Source organism: Physeter macrocephalus, chromosome 16 (genome assembly GCF_002837175.3).
Source record: "Physeter macrocephalus isolate SW-GA chromosome 16, ASM283717v5, whole genome shotgun sequence".
NCBI lineage: Eukaryota > Metazoa > Chordata > Mammalia > Artiodactyla > Physeteridae > Physeter > Physeter macrocephalus.
The window spans coordinates 73,063,352-73,086,882 of record NC_041229.1 but is presented as its reverse complement, the minus strand read 5'-3'; the positions used below and the strand labels follow the sequence as shown (position 1 = coordinate 73,086,882).

General features: G+C 44.1%; 1 protein-coding gene across 5 annotated transcripts; it reads left to right on the top strand.

Moving 5' to 3' along the window:
• The first annotated feature begins 2,888 nt into the window (after positions 1 to 2,888).
• Positions 2,889 to 19,680, top strand: E2F8 (E2F transcription factor 8). Of its 5 annotated transcripts, none has more exons than XM_007118928.4 (13): positions 2,889 to 3,006; positions 4,769 to 4,896; positions 6,843 to 7,121; positions 7,439 to 7,595; positions 9,289 to 9,603; positions 9,823 to 9,984; positions 11,647 to 11,784; positions 13,305 to 13,508; positions 13,813 to 13,900; positions 14,143 to 14,692; positions 18,098 to 18,230; positions 18,348 to 18,742; positions 19,120 to 19,680. In XM_007118928.4, the coding sequence occupies exons 2-13, from the start codon at positions 4,882 to 4,884 to the stop codon at positions 19,300 to 19,302; spliced, it is 2,619 nt and encodes an 872-aa protein (XP_007118990.1). In that variant the 5' UTR covers positions 2,889 to 3,006; positions 4,769 to 4,881; the 3' UTR covers positions 19,303 to 19,680. The 5 variants fall into 5 exon arrangements, with proteins under 5 accessions (XP_007118990.1, XP_023974787.1, XP_023974791.1 ...); XM_024119019.3 differs by lacking the exon at positions 2,889 to 3,006 and adding an exon at positions 3,366 to 3,579; XM_024119020.3 differs by lacking the exon at positions 2,889 to 3,006 and adding an exon at positions 3,549 to 3,567.
• Positions 19,681 to 23,531: the final 3,851 nt, after the last annotated feature.

Below are 23,531 nucleotides of genomic sequence, written 5' to 3'. Positions count from 1 at the left end.
CACAAGCCACCTCCAGGCTCTCCTACCCTCCTGCACCCCTTGCCGTATCTACCCTCTTTAAACCTGGTCCAAAGTGGACTCAGCATGCTTCATTTTCAGGAAGAGTAACCAACTAGTTAAAAAGCCCAGGGAGGGCTGAGATCTGGTTGGGAGCAGCTGCAACCTAACCCAGCACATGGGGATTTGTGCAACTGAAAGCTGTAGACGACTCTTTTGTAGTGGTCGTGCCAATGTGTGCTGCAGAAAAAGCACAAGTCCGCACTGCCCCCACTGGGTCAGGAAGTAGAGCGGGTGATAGAAGCACGTGGGGGGTGGAGGCAATGAGAGAGCAAGAGGGAAATGTCTAGGAGCCCACTGGCTAGATCAACTTTTTTCTTAGTTCCTTGACCTGCCCTGGTCAGCAGGGAAGAGCCTGCTTTTTTCACACCCTGTGTGTGAGGCTCTGGTGATAACGAAAAGGGCCGTGATTCCAAAATCCTGAATGTTACCTTTGAATCTAGACACCTCAGGTGACTCCCATCTTTCCCCATTACCTCTGATATCTTTTTACATTGTTTAAGGCTGAACTTGTTACCCAACATCTCATCCTCCAAGTTGTGCTAGCATAAGGGTAGCAGCAGAGAGTCGAAAGACTGGCCTGCTTCAGTGAGACAGATTATACAACATGGTGAACAAAAGACCAGAAACAAATGCACGAATATTCCCTTGGATTATATAACTGGAAAACACGTCTGATAGCAATACAAGAAAAAAAGATTTCAAATATGCCCCTTCATCCTTCCTTCTTGGTTTTGCAGTAAACATAAAAGTTTTCAGTAGTCTTGTGTCTTTCCTTTCCACTCATGCTGAATTTCAAATCAGACGCACCATACAGTGTTGAGTAGAATTGTTTTAGATTGCTTTCTTTTTTCATATCCTTTACATGAAAGGGTTGTTAAGACTTTAAAACTATATCATTTCCCTCTTAATAGGGCCACTTTTCATCCCAGTCATTAAACTGGATTATAATTTGCATGTTTCAATAAGACATGACAATTGTCATTAAAACAAGAATTACAGATCCCACTTTTTCTATATTTTGTTATGTTGGGGGAGGGGTTATGTAGTTAAGAGTGGTCTAATGTGTCATCAACATTGCTTTTTATAGGGACCTTCAGAAGCAGTGGAATGGGATATATGAACTGGGAGCAGGTAGACCTGGATTATAATCCTGACTCTACAGCTAACTTGGCTATCACTTAAACCTTTTTGTGCCTCAGTTTTCTTCTCTATAAAATGGGGCACAACTATCCTGTGAAGGAAGTACGGACTGGTCCAAGCACAGTGAAGAACATGGCTTTCAGTGGAAAGCTCTCAGGAGTAAAGAGACTTGGCTTCAAATCCCAGACTAGCCACTTACCCTGAGACCTGGGGTTTGTTACTTAAAAATGTTCTACTTCACTTTCTGGATGGTAACTCGCAGTTAACACCTGTGCTGAGTATTGAATGAGATGACATCTGTGCAGCCTCACCAGAGGTGGCTGCTCCTTGCATTATTTGCCTTACAGGTACTTGGCACTCAGACACCTGGGGCATGAATGCCCCGTAGACCATAGATGTGAACGCATCAGTCACCGGTTCTGAACACAGTGGCATCAGACCTTTCCTTTAAAGAGGATTCCCAAAAAATAAATAAATAAATAAATAAATAAATAAATAAAGAGGATTCCCGGGTTGTAAAAACTTAAGGTAGGTTGATCAGAGCTGGACAGGCACACTCCTATAAATGCTGGTGGGAGAGGGGGAACAATCCGTGAAACAGTGGCTAAAGCAGAAGCACCAACTGCCCACCTTTCATTGACGTATATATAAACACACCTTCCTCCAGAAAAGGGGTACCGGGGCTCTGTAAGAACGAGATGCTCAGGGCTGTCGGGGGTGGGGCCCTGCCCAGTGACCTCATTTTATTTTAAATCTGAGAGCTCTAGGTGGCCGCTGGCTTCTGCACAGCACCGCGCCCAAGGTCGGCTTTCAGGTGGAAGCGAGTTCTTGAGCGACACTTGCCTGAAGCCGGGTAGGACCCGCTCCCCGGGTAGTGGAGAGGGAAGGACCGAGACACCACGGCGTTAACCGTTCGGGGCAGCCACCCTGCGCGCCTTGAGGTCGCGCTCAGCGGGAGAAAGAGCCACCGCTCACCACCGGGACCCCTGGTCCTACGGCCTGTCGCTACAGCACGGCGACCTTAGCCTCAGTATCACTGTATCCCCGCCCTTACATCGCGTCCGGGAATATAAGAATATCCCGCGCTGCAAGTCAGCACTGGGTGATTCGTTGACAAATATAAATAAGTTACACGCTAGGGGATTGCGGCCCCGAGCTTTGCTGGAGCTTAAGAGATGCGAAATTACAAAAGAGGAGGAAGAGCTCAAACCAGTCGATAGATGGGCGCCCTGATCTAGGCGCTGTTGGGCAATGCATGCGGTCCCGCAACTCCAGCACAGGGGTCCCCAGAAAAGGGAAACGCTTTAAAGCAGAGAACAGCGGAGCAAGACAACGCGGGCGCAAACAATCCAGGCACAGGCAAAGGCAGCGCTGCCGCCCTGGGCCTCGGTTTCCCCGTCTGCAAAACAGGGCGTGGGACTAGAGTTGTCTCCCAAACCTCCTATTAATCTAGAACTCTACAATATTCTATGCTGAAGCTGCCCGAGGCTCGGAAACCGGAAAAAGAGGAAAAAGCGAGGGAAGACGACAGAGAGGGGAAAGGGAGGAGCCGGGAGGAGACCTGGAGAGGGAAGACAGGGGACGCCTGGAACAGGCTTGGCGGGTTTTCAACCTTATTCCTCCTCCTCCCACACCTGCGTTCTCAAGCCTGGGCCGAGACCCCGCGCCCATCAAATATGATCACCGGTTGGCAAGCTCCTCCCTCCACACCCCAGTTTCTAGAGGCCATGAGCAGATGGTGGGCAACACAATAATGCATGCCATGGGTGGAAGGGGTAATGGTCCTGGCTGGGATCCCCAGGGCAGGTGAGCGGATCTGGGGCTGGGCAGAGGGTGGGACGGACCCAGGCTGGGGATTGCAGAGCGCCCACGTCCCAACCCGCGTGCCCCGGGCGGACTAAACTTCATTCCCCAAGTTTGAGCTAGGGGAGGGGGTGTTTGCAAAAAAAAAAAAAAAAAAAAAAAAGTTGCTTAACTTTTCCCCCAACTCTGTCGTGGAGGCAGGACCGGAGGGCGGTGCCTGCACCCTGATTCGCCGCCGGCTCCAGTCTGGAGGCTCGGATTGGCGCGCGAGGTCCGGGGCCGGGAAGAGCGGGCGTGGGGGAGGGGAGCGGCCCTCCCTGCCCGCGGGATCGGCTCGCGCCGGGAGCGGGTTAATTTCAAATCGGGGGCTTGACTGCTCCTGGACGGTCACGTCCCCTCTGCCCGCCCGCCGGCCCGCCAGTCCCGGTCCCGGCGTTTCCCTCCGGCACCCACCTCAGCGCAGCGTAAGGACCGACTGACTGCCCGACACGCGGGCTCCCGGGCCTGAGCGGGGAAGGGGTGCCGAGGAGTCCCCGCTCAGCCCCCGTCGGCTCCAACCGTGAGGTGAACTGACAGGTCAGCGGGGCGCAGAGGGACGCGGCGCTCGGCCAGCCTGGCACCGGGAGAGGGCTCGGGAAGGCAGCGGCGGCCGTTTCCCGCCTCTCGCTCCTCCCGGGGCCGCGGAGGGAGGAGCTGAGCTCCCGCGCAGAGGGGAGGGGGCGAGCGAGGGGGAGGGGCGGGGATGCTGTGGTTCCGGGCGCGGGTTTGCCCGCGCTCAAGCCCCGCGCTGATGAGGGGCGGCGCCGACCACAGTCCGGCTTTCCGCGCCAAATTTTTAAATCGAAGGCGGAAGGTCCGGACCCGCCCCTGGCGCCGCCAACCAATCGCAGGCCCGCGACCAGCACTCTGATTGGTCGGGAATCGTTGCCCTAGAAACCGCAAAGATGCTGTCCAGGAACTGCCTGGCGGGCGGCGCGCTGACTGGGACCGGGGCGGGGGGAGGGGCAGTTGGCCTGGCGCTAGGGGAAGTGCGCGGGGCGCGGGAGCCTGTGGCGGCAGGGGGACTGTACCTGGTTGCCTTGCTGAGCAAATGCAGCCTTCCATGGTAGGGTCCAACACTGTGGGGTGAACTAGCCGCCTGAATAGCGAGTACATAGCTCTTTAAGGAAGCCGCATCTGTAAGGAAGTCTTTTTTTAAAAAAGTCTTAATCATAAGGCGCTCTTTAAATGCCCAGAATACGTTTGGAGCTTAAGGACTGAATTTGTAAGTTACCTATCAAGCTATTTCCCAAGACTTTACTGCTGAGCCTATGCACGTGTGTGTCAAGGGAGAAATTCAGACATCTAGATGCAGACATTTATCCAGATACTTAGGGTTGTGGCTGCTTAGCCGGAACCTGGGCTCACGCTCTGAGTCCCGAGCTCTGATCTGTGAACAGGTGGGTGCTTGTGCTTGCTACAGTCCATTCGGTGGGGTCTGGAGAATCGTTTGCCTTCTCTAAAGGTGGGAGAGGGCTGTCACTGGAAATTCTGTGGGTTGCTTGAAGTCTCATGACAGCAGATCGGTTAGCTGAAGGAATTTACAGGAGTTTGATGGAGTTCTCTGCCCCGTGGGGCTGTCTGTGGTCGGGAATAAAATGTAAATGTAGTTTGTCAGTTTTCTTTAGCCTTTGTTTCAGTAGCCTGTGGCGTCCATGAAGTTATTTTCAACAGATCTACGGCTTTTATTTTTCTTTAACTTTTTCTATTTCCTTTTTTCTTTAAGGATATTAAAATTTTTAATTGTACTACCTGGACTACTTGAACCATCAGGATATTGGGAGGAAATCCAGATTTTTCATTTTTAAAGAAACTCTAAATGTATGAGAAATTTACAGAATGGAGAACGAAAAGGTACCTTTTTAGCTTCAATACTCATCCTTGCAGTTTTAAATGCAACATCATCCTGATTTAGCTCCATGATTTTTCAATATCCAATATCTTACTAATGCCGCATCCTTTTTTGGTTATCCTTTTTTGGTTAGCCCCTATAAAGACCCAGAAGGAAGGGAAATTTAATTTTTGAAGAGGGGAAAATTACCCAGGATTAATCTTTCTAGTTTTTTATGATTTGGTGGAAATTTCAAAGAGATAAGTAGAGAGAAAAGGTATTTTTAAGAATAATAAAATGTGTTAGTTGCTTTATGATATTTCTGAGAATTCTTGAACAATAGGAATTCAGAAAGGGCATTTGACATGATTTGAGATTGGATTTCCTGTTAAGATAATTTTCTACCAAACCACCAGTTTCTTTTAACTATAGGGGACACTGTCAGTGGGGGGTATCTTGATTGATGTCCAAATACTGATAGGTTAAAAAAAATGAAATATGCAAATTTCCTAAAAGTTTTAGATAGTAGTCAAGTAAGAGAATTGCTATTGCTTCTGATGGTCAGAGGCAAAGGACAGCAGCCCTGAGAAAAATCCCCTTCTTGGATCAGCACCTCTCAAGTGCACCATCAGGGGAGGGTCCCCCCCTTGGGTCCATCACACTGACTTCCATGTAAGGGCACCATAGTTGGATGGAGGAGATTCAGATTCAAGTCCTGTGTGACCTCGCTCAGCCTGGGTGTCCTCTTCTGTAGAATAGGACTATAGGATTGGATGAAAACACAAATGGAAAAGCACTTGATAAATCCTAAAGAGTCACAGACATATAAAATAGTCCCATTAATCTTTGTTCCTAAAGTCACTGAAGAATTAGTGAATCTCTGTTCTTTCGCTTATTGCCATCCTAACCATTTTCTTATAGATATAGATGTATTCTCAGTGTTTCCATTAAAACAGAACAGTTAATGCATAGCAATGCAAGAGGGGGATTGACTGGTCATTGTACATTGTAAATTGTAGACAAATATCTTTTGTTGCTATTAATAAAAACATGATAATAAACATCCTAATCAAATTTTTTAAAAATATAAAATAGATACAGGTGGTAGGAATGTGTGAAGTCACCAGTGGCCAAAAGTAGAAGAAACATAGTCTCCATCAGTCTTAAGTATGAACTGCTGTTCATGTACCCCCTTGTTTCTCAGTGGCAGTCCAGCCTCTGCCAGGAACCAGCTTTGTGGTCTTAGGTAACTAATTTTACTTCTCTGGGTTCCATTTTCTCTATCTGTAAAGTGAAAAGGTTAAATATTCAAAGAGAAGACTTTTCTGGTCGGAAATGCTGCTCGTAGGCACTCTGGATTTTGCTCCCCAGTGGATTTTGCCATCAAGTCTGACCATATGCTAGCCTTCACCCTTGTTTCCTTGGCTCTCTGACTTTTCTGCATCAGTGGTATTTTATTGAGTAGCCACTGCATGCAATCATTGTGCTAGATACACAGATGAATGGGACATGGTTTCTACCGTGGAGACGTTCACTTATTACAGTGTCATAAGTCAAAGTCACTCCGAGGAGTTTGGGATCACTTAGAATTATCAGTCCTATTAAGGGAAGCTAAGTGAAAGGTATATGGGAATGCTCAATCTTTGCAACTTTTCTCTAAATCTAAAGTTATTTCAAAATAAATTTTTTTTAATTATAAGTCTTAAAGTTTTCTTTTTAAATTCTTGGAACATAAGATGAAAAGTTTAAGTCCATGCTTTGTTGAAAAGTTAAAAATGGGAAATTTAGCTGTTAGAATGGACAAGTGTCAAAGTGATCACTGGAATATAGTCACTACTTTAATCATCTCGACAACCTCACTAGGCATTTTTTCCTTAGCGCTATTCTATTTATACAATTTCTAGAGTCAAAAGCTATCTGATAAATCCTTTTTTACAGTGGATTTAATAATTTACTTGTTTTGAACCAGGAAAATCTCTTTTTCGAGCCACATAAAAGGGGACTGGTGAAAACACCTCTGAAAGAATCCACCGCAGCAAATATAGTGTTGGCGGAGATCCAACCTGACTTTGGCCCTTTAACCACACCCACCAAGCCCAAGGAGATCTCCCAGGGAGAACCGTGGACACCAACAGCCAACCTAAAAATGCTAATCAGTGCCGTGAGCCCAGAGATCCGCTACAGAGATCAGAAAAGGGGTTTGTTTGACAACGGAAATGGATTACCTGAGGCCAGAGATTGTTTACATGTAGGTTTTCAGAGGCCTGGGTGGAGACTGGGGGATTTGGGGAGTGGGGGTGGGGGAGCAGTGTGAAGCATCACCCCCCTCAGAGCCCTGGAGGGGTTTGGACCCCATCAAATACAGCCCTGGGAATTCTGAACCTGTGACTTACTTATAAACTTCTTCCCTTTCAGATCTGTCAAGCAATTTATCCTGGCTCCACAGCTTTTCTTTCCAATTTTGTAGCTATCGAAGCAAACCATGTGTATAAGTGTTAGTCATTAAGCGCAGATGCCCCCAATAAATCTTTACGAATAAGACATTATTTACATCTTTCTTTGTAGGAACACTTATCTGGAGACGAATATGAGAAATCCCAACCCAGTCGAAAAGAGAAAAGTTTAGGACTGTTGTGTCATAAGTTCTTAGCTCGATATCCCAACTATCCCAACCCTGCTGTGAATAACGACATCTGTCTTGATGAAGTAGCCGAGGAACTTAGTAAGTATGCAAAGAGCTCACCGAAATGGTTAATCATTAAAGGGACTTCATAGACTTACTCCTTCAGACCCACGCTCATCTAGCCAGTGTTTGTAATGACACAGGGCCACACAGAAGTTATCCATCTGTAAAGCCCTATTAATTTAAGAATAACCGCATATAGTTTCCAGTCTCAGTTAAGTCTTAAAACAGAAGCAGAAAATCACAATGGAGATTGATCTGACTGCATTTCGAAAGCTCTGAAGCTTTAAAGGGAGGCACCATTGTTCTATGACTTGTTTCATAAACAGCTACAACTCTGAACTTGGGTCTTGTTTCTCACGGGTGGAGACAGGCTGTGGAATGGTTTCTTCACAGTTTACAATGAGGATCGGCCTCCGGGCATGGGAGCAGGGATTTAGCCCTCCCTGCCATTCAGCACTACTCTGAGAACCAGTGCATTTTCTGAATGTTTTGTGTTTGCCAAAAGTTACTGTGTTCCCCTGCCCCCTTTCGCTCCTCTCTTCACGGACTCAAATCTAGTTACAGCTGAAAAGGAGTCTGTGGCAAACTTGGTATACCTTTGGAGTCATGAAAATACTATAATCTGGATCTGTGAAGAGATATACAGGATATTTTAATATATAGCTATCACCCCTGGAAGAAAGTTTTGTCCTTCTCATACATGTTTATACATATCAGCTTTATTTCATATTTTAAGAATATGCCATTTAGATTCATCTCTTCACATACACTTCATTGTAGCTATGGAGGATGTACCCTTTAATTCAGCAGGTATCCATTGATCACCTATTATGTGCCAGGCAATGTTGTAGCAGCTGGGATGACACTGGTGAACAGAAAGACAAAATCCCTGCTCCTGTGGAACCTGCTTTCTATTGGGGGCAATAGATAATATGCAAAGGACAAAATAAGTAAGTAATTATGATATATGTTAGAAGGTAGTATGTGCTATGGAAAAAAGAAAATGTAGACCAAGGTAGAGGGGGATCGGAGTGCTAGGGGTGTGCTTTGCAATTTGAAATTTAATTTTAAATGAAGTGGTCAGGTCAGGCCTTGTTAAGAGGGTGACATCCGAGCAAGGACTCAAAAGAGGTGGGGAGCTATGAGGACATCTGGGAGAGGGATTCCAGCCAGAAGGAGCAGCCCAGCACAAAGGCCTCAGGCAAGGGCATATCTGGCAAGTTCCAGGAACAGCAAGGAATCTCAGCACCTTGTACCTATCATATGACAGCTGTGTGTGTGTGTGTGTGTGTGTGTGTGTGTGTGTGTGTGGAACTAATATAAGAAATGGAGTGTAGAGTGTGGGATATAGAGCACTGAAGACTTGATTTTGCCACTTACTGGCTCTGTGCCTTGAGGTGAACAGCTTAGCCAGCCTGAGCCTCTATCTCCTCATCATTAAAGTGTGGATAATAATGCCTACCTCACAAGTTTAGGGTAAAAATGTCCCAAACCTGTATGGCGCAGCGGAAGCCCTCAATAAATGTCACCTTTCTAGTTCATATTAACTATTTGTGCCCTTGGAGAGCAGGGACATGCCTTTCTCATCTTCACACTCTTTGTTGAGCATAAATAAAGTTATATAATCCAGAACCTACTGACTAGTAATCCCTGGAAGGAAAAGGTATTCAATTCTATCCACATTACAAAATCTGATCCTAGTAAAGGTACAATTGCTCGTTCTTTGCAGATGTCGAGCGCCGACGCATTTACGATATCGTCAACGTCCTAGAGAGTCTGCACATGGTGAGCCGGCTTGCCAAAAACAGGTACACTTGGCACGGCCGACACAACCTCAACCAAACCCTTGGGACTTTGAAGAGTGTCGGGGAAGAGAACAAGTATGCCGAGCAGATTATGATGATCAAAAAGAAAGAATATGAACAAGAGTTTGACTTTAGTAAGAGTTACCGTATAGAGGATCCGATCATCAAATCAAACACTGGCCAAAACGGACACCCAGACATGTGTTTTGTCGAACTCCCTGGAGTGGAATTTCGGGCAGGTGAGAGCTGCTGTTGAAAAGCTCAGGCGGCAGAGCACCTCTGGGAGGTCTAAAGAAGAGGTTCCTTAGGGAACCACGCTCAAAGCTACTGCTGCTTTTAATGTGAAAATGCTGCACATCAACCGTGGGATCAGGTTGTGGTATTTTTAGCCTGGTTACTTTAGAAAGCACTTGTCCCTTCATGAATTTTAATTCTCTAATCCTCTTCCTTCTCCAAAGCCTCTGTAAACAGCCGCAAAGACAAGTCTTTAAGAGTGATGAGCCAGAAATTTGTGATGCTATTTTTGGTGTCAACGCCTCAGATAGTAAGCCTGGAAATTGCTGCCAAGATTTTAATTGGGGAGGACCATGTGGAAGATTTGGATAAAAGCAAGTTTAAAAGTAAGTGGCACGACTGCCATGGACTTTTGGACCTACCCTTAAATAATAAAATCTCGGTTATTAACTGATTTCCAAATACATTTGTTATATAAACAGATCATATCTAGTTAGGCTTTTGTATCTTCACTTCTCCCCAGAAGCCATGATGATACTGCTTTAGCTGACTTGTAGGATTCAAAGATACGTATATAATTACTCTTATCTGACACTTTGGCTTATACAGTTCCTTAAATGTTACCTCCTTTGTTACTGTAACATTGTCTCCATTTTACACATGTAGAGTCTGTACTGTCTGAAATCTAAATGAGCAGTAAATTGTAAAGTGGGACTGGAACCCAGGTCTCTGCTCTTTCCACTGACTCTCATATCTGAGGGTGAAAGTAACTTCTAACACTGTCCCCAGAAGTGACCTGCAGCACAGTTGGTTCGCCATTTTGAAAGTGGTTTTAGCCAGAATATCTGCTCTAAGTTGGAAAGAGACCTTAGATTGGGTCCCTAACACAGCTCTACCCTTGCCTCTAGAACAGACTTTGCAGGAACCCCCTCAAAAAGGAATAGAGAGAGAGTGAGAAAAGGAGTGCTCAGCAGACACCTGAGGGCATTAGCGACCTCCAAGTAGGGCATGAGGCTGGCCTGGACATGGGTCATTCGGGGAACCCGACTGACTGGTGAGGAACAGCTGCCCCGAGCCACAGCAGAGGCTGGGGGAATGCCTGGGAGCTACCACACAGATCCCTTCCCATCCCTGTGAAGCTGTATGGTGAAGTATATTAAAAGTACATGAAAGTATATTCAGACATCTCCCGTGTCTCTATAAAGACAAAATGAATAGAGATTAAGGCAATAATGCTGGTAATGGGCTTGGGAGATCTGTCATCTCAAAAAACACATCCCGATACTACTGATGGGCTGCCCGCTTTCTCTGAGCCACCAGACAGTTTTCAGCTCTCCATTTCACTGGTTAGTCACAGCCCTGGAAACTATTCCAGGAACTACAGATGTGTAATTTCCTGAATCCCCAGGGAATTCAGAACCTTCTGGCATGGCTATGAAGGAGGGGCTCAACTTGTAACTTTGTACTGTCAAGCTGAAGTAAAGGCAGACTTTTTGTAGCAAAACTTTTCAAGATATGTAAGATTTATAGAATTAACAAATCTCTGCTTTTCATATTACATATGGACAGTATGAAAATTTATAAATTTTGATGGGCTATAGAATATTCCATGCTTATGTTATTAAATAAATCTTTTTATAAACTCACAAGCAGAAAAGCAATACATTTATCATCGATACTATATTTCTATTTGTTCATAATCCTGAATCCTCACTAGGAGATGCCCAGCAATGGTAAATTTTTATTAGAAAATCTGTAACATGATTCCCAATAGGGTGATCTCATTGAGTCACTTTCCCTTTTCCAACATGTACTTTTGTCATTTCAAAATTCAGTATCATCAGTAACTGTGTCTTTTCAATATTTAAAACTATTTTTTGTTGTTTTAATTAAAGCAGTGTCACTAGCATAACTTAAGAAGAGTCACATTTTTCTCTGACATTGATGGTTAGGATAGCTCTTTGAATGTACATGAAGTCCTTATGAAGCAAAGTCCTGTGATCTTTCATTATTCCATTAAGGGATGTATACACTTTTTTTCCCCCCAGCGAAAATTAGGAGGTTGTATGATATAGCTAATGTTCTGAGTAGCCTGGATCTTATCAAGAAAGTTCATGTTACCGAGGAAAGAGGCCGAAAACCAGCTTTTAAATGGACAGGCCCAGAAATCAGTCCAAATCCCAGTGGTATGTATTCGTTTTCTTTCATTCATTGCTTCATTATTTTGAATTAACACACATTTGGAGATATTCTCCCTTTCCCTTCCTACCCACACTCCCACATGTAAAGAACATATATAAGTGATTGAAATGAGAATTAACGATGAGTACCGATATGGAAAATTTAGCTCTTGGCTCCATCAGCAGCCCAAGGTCCATAACAACTGCACACCCTGTGCAGGAGGTAGAATCTGTATGTGAAAGGATTTGAGAAAGTTGAAAGCATCACAAAGCATAAGATACTACTGCTGTCATTATTATGCTGCTCAGTGACCATAACAGAGTCTGTGCTCATGGAGAATATGAAGTGAATTCATTCCAGAATCAATATTCTAGTCTCCATCTCAACTCTGGGATTCTGACATTTTGTGTTCCAACAAGATCCCCACACAGAAGTGCTGGAAAGTGGGAAGAACATGGGCTGTGGAAGCAGAGAGAGGCTTAGGTTCCAGTCCCAGCTCTGATACTTATCAGCCTTGTGGCCTTGGGCAGGTTACTTCTCCAAGACTGTTTCCTCATCCGCAAGTGGGAAGAACAGTGGCACCTTCGTGAGGTTACTGTGATTTTGAATATAACTACAGAGCGAGGTCCTTTGGTACAGGGATTCAGAGTGTAGGCTCTGGGCTAGACTGATCAGGTTCATATCCCAGGCCCACATTCTGCAAGCTAAGAGACCGTGAGTCAGTTAGTTAATGTCTGAAATGTCTCTGAAATGGGGATGCATTTCCTGAGAAGTACCTACCCAAGTTGTAGAGAGTGTCTTAGCCTGTTCAGGCTGCCATAGCAGAGTACCATCAACTGGGTGGCTTATAAACAACAGACATTTACTTCTCACAGTTCTAGAGGCTAGGAAGTCCAAAATCAAGGCACCAGCAGATTCAGTGTTTGGTGAGGACCTGCTTTCTAGACAGCCGTCTTTTCATTGTAACCTCACGTGGTGGAAGGGACTAGGGAACTCTGTGGGGTCTCTTTTATAAGAGCACTAATCCTATGCAAGAAGGCTCCGCCCTCATGAGCATCTCGCAAAGGCCCCACCTCCCAATACCATCATATTGGGCATTAGGTTTCAGCGTGTGAATTTGGTGGGTGGGGGAGTGGGGAGGGACACAAACATTCACTCCATAGCAGTGAGGGTCACCATATTTCATCAGATTAAGTCTCCACTGATTCTGAGATGCACAATGTTTTATATATCAATAAGAAAGAAAAATCAGTAACAGTCACACTATAGCACACCACTGGTTATAAGATACAACAGCTTTCAGAGATGATAAAGTGTGAAATATTATCTCAGAATTTATTTAATAAGATAAACAAGGTTTTGTAGGTGAAGCCCTTAAAACGGTATCTGGCACATAGTAGGTGCTCTATTAACTGTGGCCAGTTTAATTCCTAAAATCATTTTAGAATCACACTCTGACCTCATTCATACCCCAGAAGGAGGCCGAACCAACCGTGTATTAACACACTGCCCTTTCCTGTTTCAGGTCTTGGCCCAGTGCTTCCTTTTGCTCCCTCTGATTTGGAAGGGAGGCGGTCTTCTAAAGAGAACTGTGCCAAAAACCTCTTTTCCACATGTGGGAAACCAAACTTCACTCGACACCCATCTCTCATCAAACTGGTAAAGAGTATAGAAAGTGATCGGAGAAAGATAAATTCTGCTCCCACTAGCCCTATCAAAACCAACAAAGGTATGTTTACAATCATGTCAGGGCTCTGCTCGGAAGAATTCCTTTTTATCTGACTTTTTAGCTTGCTTGATCCCGCGGGACTTGCTAGAGAACTGTTTCAACTTCCATAGTCCCAAACCCACTTGAAGCCTAACTATATATGTATTAAAGGATAAAAAGTGATTTGTGGGGTTTATTGTTTAATTGCTGGGTGATTTTGGGGGGCGGTGCATGTTCCTTTGACCTCAGTGATGTTTCATCTGTGTGAACATGTATTCTTTTGCTCTGACCAATCCTCTCCCCCACCTTCTTTTTATTTTACCAGCTGAGAGTTCTCAGAATTCTGTGCCTTTCCCAAGTAAAATGGCTCAGCTCGCAGCTATTTGCAAAATGCAGTTAGAAGAGCAATCAAGGTAGGCAACGCTCTTTAGTAACAGGATGCATTACTTTACTTGCATCGTTAGGATTACTTATTTTACGTAAGAATAGGCACCAGCCTTGGCAACTGGTGAGAGACTCTTTTCTATATGGAATCATTACAGAAACTATCTGCTAGTTTCATAAAAGCATAGCTTCAATCTGGGGCAATCTGAAGTGGTAGAACATTTTAGAGAACATGTTTTCATTGTATCATGTTTTAAATCTTGTCTTTTAGTGAACCCAGAAAGAAAGTGAAAGTACAGCTGGCAAGATCTGGTCACTGCAAACCAGTGGCCCCTCTGGACACTCCAGCAAATGCTGAGCTAGAGATGACAGCACCGTCCCTCATCCAGCCCCTGGGGGTGGTCCCCCTCATCCCCAGCCCATTGTCGTCGGCAGTGCCCGTGATCCTACCTCAGGCCCCTTCGGGCCCATCATATGCCATCTACCTGCAGCCTGCCCAGGCCCAAACGATGACGCCACCCCAAGGCCTGAGCCCCACGGTCTGCCCCACCCCCTCTTCTAATGCTACAAGATCAAAAGGTTCCACGAGATCAAAAGGTTCCACCGATACCACAACAGAGAATGCAGCCAATGATGCACCAAAGACCAGTGCCTCCGCCAGGCCTGGAAGCTTGCTGCCAGGGCTAGAGCGACAAGGTACAAAGAACCGAGACAGGGAGCCTGCTGGAGAAAGAGGCTCAAAGAGGGCAAGCATGCTCGAGGACAGTGGTTCCAAAAAGAAATTTAAAGAAGACCTAAAAGGACTTGAAAATGTCTCCACAGTAAGTACAGCCTTGAACTGTGCAAAGCTTTAGGAGCTCCCCAGTTGATTAGGAGAGAATCTGGTGGCTTGTGAAATTTACCAGAGCAAAGAGCAGTCTCTCAGAAAACAGGGAACTGTTCCTTAGCATCCCATAATCCAAACAAGGCCTCAGACGGCTAATCCCCTTACTGGGATGATGGCGGGGACATTTTTAACCTTTGGAGGAAGGGATTATTTGCTCTCTTTTTAAAGCACTGCAGGTGGTTGTCCTTAAGTCCATTTCTCCGTCACACACTGGAATGCAAACACCTGCCATGAAAGTCTTAAATAATTTACAAGCAGCCGTGACCCCAAATGAATGGACGGACACATAGGGTCCCTTTAACTCCTGCTTTCTGCGTCATTACTTGATATTTGTTTGATGTCATGTATCTGGCATCTGTTGCCTAGAAGAGAAATTGTTGCCCCTGTTTTTACTTTCTACCTAAAATTTAAACCAAAATTTCTCTTTTGTGCAAATAGAAAAATCAAACTTAGCTTGGCTAATTTTAGGTATATTTGATGCATTGGTTTCTAGAGATTTTGATGTTCTAGACAATTTTTTTCCTAGATGGAGTTTTATTCAGGAAGGAATGAACATTTACTGGATGCCTCCCCACATACCATACAGCAGAAATATTAGGCACTTTTACATACATTATCTCATTTTCCTCCCTTAGGACAATTATATATGAAAGACAGCATCACCAAATAAACAAACACCACTAAACGTGGAAGCAGAAGTTAATCTCTCATTTTGTCCCTGCTGCTAATTCAAGTTCTTTTACTTCCCTTTATCTTGTTTTTCCACATCTATAAAGAATTTGTTCTGCCAGTTTTTCCTGATCGTCTGTTGGGTGTAAGGAGAATGTGCTTTGGATCAAACCTGTGCTCTGGATCAAACCAAACCCAGCACCTGCCTTTGGGGGTGGTTACTTTTGAGCACTTTTCCCAGGGCCATATGACAGTTTTTGTGAGGTTAAGTGCATTTATTACATGATGTTTTACATAAAGGGGTTTGTGGTCCTTTTAAGGCACCGTAGAAGCTGAAGGGTATTATCTGTAACTGTTGTTATTAAGGAGGCTTTAGAGTTTGTCAAATCTTCCCTGAGGATGGCCTCATGGTAACCATTCAAAACATCCATTATCTTTGCATAGTATCATTTTGCATCTAATATCCATGCTAGGGGGAAAATCACAAGGCTTCGGCTTGATTCGATTTTCTGGGAGGTCCATAATCTCTTTGAGCCAAAGGCTATGATTTAATAATGGTCTCCTGTTGCTCACTTAGTTATTCAGGATTAGGGTTTTCACTGGATAGATTTTTCATGTCCCCTGCCTCTTTTTTCATCTCTGACTTCATTTTGACCATTTCTTTTTAGCAGGGACTGAGCAGAACAAAGAAAGTGAGAGATTCGTGTGTTAATTCATTAATTCATTCAACAAACATTTACTGAGAATCTACACTTCTAGGGGTGGAGAGAAGACAGTATACAAATAAACACAAACATATCAGGTAGTGAATGATAAGAAATATGGTGAAAGTAAAACAGGATAGTGTCATAGGAAGAGGGGTAAGAGTGGTAATGTAGGCTCAATGAGAAGATGTGCAAGTTGAAATATGTCAAATTCTTTCGTCCTGCTTTCTTTAAAAAAAGGAATTGGCACTATAGGTGAAAAAATTTGGCGATGAATATAGTTTGTAGGAAATGGAAAGATAATTATTATTAGAGTATTATAGGTCTTGCCGGAGATTTGAAAAGAGTTAAACCGGCAACCAGAAAAACTCGTACCATGAGAGAGTACGGTTAAAGATAGCAAAGAGCAGCTATTTGTAAAACACCTAAATCTACCCCTTAAAAATTCTTTTTTGCTGCAGTCTTTAAGGAACCTACTAGTAAAGATATTGAATAGAACTCAGCACCTAAGAAACAAAATTGAAAGTCTGTGGTACCCTTTAGCATTGCGGATTCTGACCAGACCTATTAACAGCTAGATCAAAGTATAGACTGTTGTTTTGACAATGGCGAGAAGAAAGATCCGGAGGAAGATAAAAGGAGGGCCCCTAGTTTACAAGACCTGCTTTTTTGCTTTTACCAGTCCTGCTCCTGGTAAGACTGAGCAGACTTTTCAGGCGGCTCAGCCACCCATGTAGGCTCTCTCTGTTTGGAAAAGTACAATGATCAGCAGGCATGGTGCAGACACACACAACCCAACACTCTGGCCATTTCGGTTTGGGATGTATGTAACTTTATTCCCTAAAGCTTTTGCTGCATGACAACTGGGCATCTAATATGAAGTAATCAGTTCTCTTTTTTATCTGTAATTTTTGAGCCCTGGTGCCCTGCCCTTTCATTTGTATATTATAAGGGTGTTTGTCTGGTATCATTTGAACCTAAAGTACTAGGGAAAAAAATCTATAGTTGTATAATTCCTTTGTTCTAAATCAGGAGTCAGCAAACTTTTTCTGTAAAGGACCAGGTAGTAAATGTTTTTGGCTTTGTGCGCCATATGGTCTCTGTTGCACCTATTCACTCTGCCATTGTTAAAAAAAAAAAAAAAAAAAGGAATGCATCTGTAGACAATACATAAATGAATGGGCATGGCTATGTTCCAATAAAATTTTATTTACAAAAACAGCCAGGAGGCTGTATTTTTGGCCTGTGGTTTGGCGTTCCCTTTCTGTAAATCAACATTTCTTAAAATGTTTTCCTTAAATACCAATACTACCGAAAATTTAGTTGCTGAATAACCTAGGTAATGTTACATGATGCCCCCTTGAAGAACAATGCATGCCATCATAAAAGTCCCTTAGAAATTCTGTCATAAAGACCTTTTTTCTTTGTTTAATTCAGAATTTCCCAAACATATTTGACTATGATTCGCAGAGTGCCTGCTTGCATCCCATAGGACTAGAGTCCCTCAGAATATTCTTGGGAAATACCATCCCACACAATTCAAGGACAATCAGATAATAACACAGCAGTGCCTTTACAGTGCCCAGCTGCATTAAACTTGTTCTGACTGTACCACATCATACCAAGAAGTCTGGTAGCAGGACTTAGGGCGTCAGTGGTGGGGGTCAGGGGGGATGTGCTAGGTAAATCCTGCCCTAGCAGGTTCAGTGCTAGCTTTAGGACACTTCCTAAGACCACAGATGGCATTTAAGAAACACATGGTTTGTATTATTCAGGACAAGCGTTGGAATGGGAAGGAGGGCTATTGTCTTCAAGGAGCCATTATAGCTGGCCTGCCCGTGGCCCATACCATTGGAGGCTTTAGTCTGATGAGAGAACCACCAAGGGATACTAGTCCCAGAAGAGGCGCTTGGCCATTTTTCTTCCGTATTTGTGTGTAAAATAAATGCTTCCTCCTTGTTTTCTAGACCTTGTTCCCATCAGGATACCTAATCCCTCTCACCCAGTGCTCAACCCTGGGGGCAGAGTCCATTTTGTCTAGTAAAGAAAGCTCAGGTACACTTTCCCCAAACCACAGGATCTACAGCTCCCCAATCGCAGGTGAGTGTACGGAAAACACTGTTCAAATGTGGGTCATTCTCAAGTTCATTCAAGCCTTGTATGCTTCTCGGACAAATGCCTGTGCTTTTAAGATATTCTCCCCCCTTTTCTTTCCAGGTGTTATTCCAGTGACATCATCTGAACTCACTGCTGTTAATTTTCCCTCTTTTCATGTAACACCTTTGAAGCTAATGGTCTCACCAACTTCCGTGGCAGCCGTCCCTGTCGGGAACAGCCCGGCTCTCACTTCGAGCCACCCCGTTCCCGTCCAGAACCCGAGCTCAGCCGTTGTAAACTTCACTCTGCAGCACTTGGGCCTCATCTCCCCCGGTATGCAGGTGTCCGCCAGCCCCGGGCCCGGAACCGTTCCTGTGTCTCCAAGAATAGAGGCTGTTAGTGTCACACCAGAAAATGCAGGCACTCAGCAAGGAAGGGCCACCAAGTACGACGTATCAGTCCTGGGCCAGAACCAAACAAATGGACAATCAGTTGCAGTGACAGGGGCACAACAGGTAAGAGTATTTCCTTTTTTTTTTTTTTTCCTTAGGTTATTAAGTCCCCAATATCAACATCATGGGAGAGACTCACATTGGCTTTCCTCCTTTGGGAAAAGGAAAAGATGGGAGAGTGAGGAGATTAAAGGCTTGCCTTCCTTCCAAACCCAGGAAGAGTGCCCAAGGAGTCCATTTTATGGGGTTATCATGAGCTTTTTGTCTCACCTTAGCAAAAATAATTGAGAACATGAAACTCATGCAGGCTCAGCCGGCAGATTTCAGGGCGTGCGAGGTTCCCATCATGTGACGTGTCCCTCCAGTCCAGTTTTCTAAGGTTGCCAAGTGTACCTGTCTGCGTGGGTTTGACTTTTCTCCATTCTTCTCTTTCCAATCAGCCTGTTCCTGTGACACCTAAAGGGTCCCAGTTAGTGGCTGAAAGCTTCTTCCGTACCCCAGGTGGACCAACGAAGCCGACAGGCTCCTCCTGCGTGGATTTCCATGGTGCTAATAACACCTCCATAGGAACTCTCTTTGTCCCACAGCGAAAACTGGAAGTCTCAACGGAGGATGTCCATTAATTGACACATCTGGCCTCGTTTAATCTTCTAGAGTTCTTTAACAGAGAGGATGTCCTCAGACTGATTTGGAGAACACGTTCTCTGAAAATGCTGTAAATACGTTGGGAGTTTACTTAATTTCAAAACAGACACTTGTTTTCATACTTATATATATCCATACACACATATAAATATATATTTGTATTAAGCTAAGTTCAGCCATCAGTCCTACAAAATAAAAGAACTGAGGTATATTAACTTCTAGGGGGAAAGAGTTCGTTGTTCCAGCTGTGCCTATTACTATTATGCCTAGTAACTGTGTTGAAGTTTACTTCCCTTCGAGTGAATCTGTGACAGGCCTAATGCAGCGCTCTCTTCAACTTTGCACAAAGAAAACGCTGTGATGTACAATGTTGTATTTTTAAATAGGAGGGCTGTAGCTATATTTTTTGTAATTTCTTTCCGCTGTTGTTGCAGTACGTCTTTTTGTAAAGTTTGCAACAATCCTTAATCAAGTCTATGGAAAAATTATTTATAAAATGTATTTTTAATCATAAGTTGTTCAAATTAAAACTTTTCTAAAATGTATTTAACTTTTCATTTGGCCTGTTGGAAGAAAAGGAAAATTTCTCGAACCTCTGAGGCAAATTCTTAGTATGGAGAATACATCCTGGGTTTCCTGAGATATGCCAAGTTTATTGCCTACGTTCTTCCCCTCTTTTGATCGTCCATATGGCTCCACTTCTACAGAGTGAAAATGGCTTCAGAGAAGCTGTTGCTTGGCCAAGGACCGCCAGCTTAGTCCCCTGGGCTTTCCACCACGCCCTGGGAGGTTGGAAATGAGAGGTGTGAGTTGGGGTGCTCCTGCCCTGGCATGGCATGGCATGGCCAGCATCCACCCTCTTCTGTCCCGCTGTCCACAGAAGAGGGGCTGTAGCTACAGTCCTCTTTCCACACTTTCCAAATGGCCCAGCTCCAGGGGTGGGCAAGTAGCAGTAAGAATTCTAATTTCGTCCACACTCAAGGAACTACCACATCAAACCCTCCATGAGCCCCAAGAGAAGGAACAAGCTATAATGTGTTAAGTGTGCATCTCCCTGATCCCCTGGTTATGCAACAAATTGTACCTTAAGAATTAACACGTGCCTTCCCTTGTCAGGGTCTTAAAGGGTCATTGTAATATCTATTTCCTGCTGGTTTCCTATGTTCCAGGCACTGTGTTACACATTTTAAAGGCATTATCTCTACAAGCTAGGGCGATGAGGTCACTGAGACTCCCAGAAATTCAAGCAGCAAGTCCAGGGTCACACTGCCAGTGTATGCAAAGACTTAACCCATGTCTTTCTCTCTTTATCTCTTCATTACCCATCTGCCTCCAGATGCATGCCCAGCAGCTCTAGCAGGAACCAAGCACATTGTTTCAGGGTAATCTGAGCATTTACAAGCTCAAAGCTTTCAAATATACATGTTTTGTTTGCACAACCAAGTACAGCTAAGAGGCAGATTTTCACACTGACCTAGAGATCCCTTTTCCTCCACACCACTAGAGAGCCAATATGAACTATTTCCCCCAAAGTTCCTCTGCCTTGGCTTCTATTAAACCTACTTGGAGGGCATGTGGATGGTTCCCGATTTAAGAAATGGCTCCTGCCTTTGCTTATAGTATCATTGAGGAAGACAGTATGTACACACAAATAAATGAAAGAAAGCAAGTCCATTCAATACAGAGAAGGTAAGTTGCCAGTAGTAGATAGAGACTAAAGATACAGTTCAGCGGAGGCTACTACATAATTGCACAGAGAGCTGAGAGAAACACCAACCCAGACAGACAGTCACTAGCTGCAAGGAGGTGAATCTCCTGACATCTGCTCCCTGATAGCCGAGCTAGAGAGACTGCAGGCCAGGTTTTGTTCTGCACCCCCTTCTCAGGTCTACACATGGAGAAGTACCTCCCTAGGACAGAGGTTTGGGGAAATCAGATGCACAGAAAGAAAGATGTGTCAGGTTTTGAGACAGCTCTGGGGTTGTCCCACCCAGCTCTGCCACTGGCAGATTCATAAAGTTGCCCCATAACCTCCACCTCCTGGTGTTCACGCCCTTGTGGATTCCCTTCCCTTGAGTGTGGGTGGGACCTGTAACTTCCTTCTAACCAACAGGACATAGTGAAGGTGATGGGGTGTGTGTGAGTGTGTGTGTACATGATTAAGAGCCTGCCTTTCCGGCTTGGAGGAGTCAGAGTGACCATGTTTGGGGAGCCCAACAAAGGACCTGTGAGCAGCTGTTGCAGCTGAGGGTGGCCTGCCACCAACAGCCAGCAAGAAACTGAAACACTGAATATGGTGCCAACAGTCTGAGTGAGCTTGCAAGCAGATCTTTCCCCACTTGGACCTCGGATGAGACCGCAGCCATGACACCTTGATTGCAGCCTTATGAGATCCTAAGCAGAAAACCCAGCTAAGCCACTCCCAGACTCCTGACCCACAGAAACTGTGACATAATAAATTTGAGTTGTTTGAAGATGCTAAGTTTGCAGTGATACTGCCATGCGGCAGTAGGTAACTAATACAGCTATGTAGCTGTAACCCACTAGAGCTCATAAACGTCTTCTTCCAGTTTGTCTTATTAATGTTCACTGGTTTTATAGGCATTCATAGAAACAAGCATCACTGGCACATGGTAACCCCAAAGGCTTTCATGGGAGAGTGTCCATTTTTAAAGCTGGAAACAACTTTAAAGATGCCAGGTTGTAGCACAGTAGTGGACAAAGTTATCTGCCCAGCACGAAATTTCTTTCCTCAAACTGCCTCCTGAATTTCCTCTTAAGGAATTACTGGGTGAAGCCCAGTGGACTATAACTGGGGGTCCCAACACATATCTATCAAGAGTGGGGTTGACATCCAGTCTAAGCCAACCTCCCTGGAATCTGATGTTCATTTCGTCCTTGCAGTGGCGTTCTTACCATTCTGTCCCCACTGCAAGACTGTTGCTGGCGTTCCTGCTTCCCAGCCTCTGGAAAAGCTATGGCACCTGCCCAAGTTCAAGCCTGATTTTCAGTCATCTGATTCTGTGCACCTCTGCTATCCTTCTAAGAAATTTCCTTTGCTTCAAGTTGCCAATCATACCTGTGGCTGGTAACCAAAGGACTCTTAACAAATCACAGAGTGAAACTCAGAACCAAGTCTTCCCAGTTCCCAGACCAGTTAATTCCCTGTTCCCTGGACCTGGTGAAATCCAGCCAAAGACTGAATAGAAGAGGCCTTAAGAAATGCTTATCTCACCAGAAAATGCAAGCAACTCACATATGTTCAAGTGAATGCAACATGCCATGTAAAATACCTAAAACGGTATTTTAGGTATTTTAGCATGGAGAAGAGATGCAAGTAACCCAGGGAACTAGAGCGATAGAATTTGCTGCAGGAAAAAAAAAAAAAGTTTAAACCCAGCTTTAAAACAAGTTTCCTCAGCCTTTTCCTTTTCAAGCGATTAGTGTTTCTGCAGATAAAGGATAAAGAGATTTTCAGAATTTAAGCAGATAAGCTGTCTGAGCAATCCTATTAATTGTATAGAAGAGTGTGGGTTGACTGCAGATTCTTTACTATATTTACCACCGACTGGTAGTTTTCAAATCTTGCGAGCCTAAAATAAGAGGTAAGCTGGAAAGAAAAGTGTCATTATTTTAGGTTGAAAAAAAAAAGTATCAACCTTTTAATCAACTTTACAGAAGTGATTTTATATCTCAATGTTCTATTGAGGGCATTCAGGTCAATTACTTGCTCAGGTGGATCAGTAACTATTTGGACTTGTCATGATTGTCAACAATTTGTAGAAAAATAGGTAGGGAATATATTATCAATGTCCTTCAACAGTCAAGTAATTAACTACATTTCTGAAAGTTTGCAAGAGAATCTTCCATATTCCATGAGTTAAGCTCAGAGTCTGATTTGCCCTTTATATATTGAATTCTTTTTAAAAAGTATTTATTCTGTAAAATATCTAGGAATAAGCCTACTAGGCAGACAAAAGACCTGTATACAGAAAACCGTAAGTCATTGATGAAAGAAATTAAAGATGATACAAACAGATGGAGAGATATACCATGTTCTTGGATTGGAAGAATCAACATTGTGAAAATGACTATAGTACCCAAAGCAATCTACAGATTCATTGCAATCCCTATCAAACTACCAATGGCATTTTTCACAGAACTAGAACAAAAAAATTCACAATTTGTATGGAAACACAAAAGACCC

Excerpts from the sequence above, each read along its gene's own strand:
- E2F8 (XM_007118928.4), top strand. Across the intron at positions 7,122-7,438 it reads AGGCCAGAGATTGTTTACAT|GAACACTTATCTGGAGACGA; the intron begins GTAGGTTTTCAG and ends CTTTCTTTGTAG. Across the intron at positions 13,901-14,142 it reads CAGTTAGAAGAGCAATCAAG|TGAACCCAGAAAGAAAGTGA; the intron begins GTAGGCAACGCT and ends CTTGTCTTTTAG.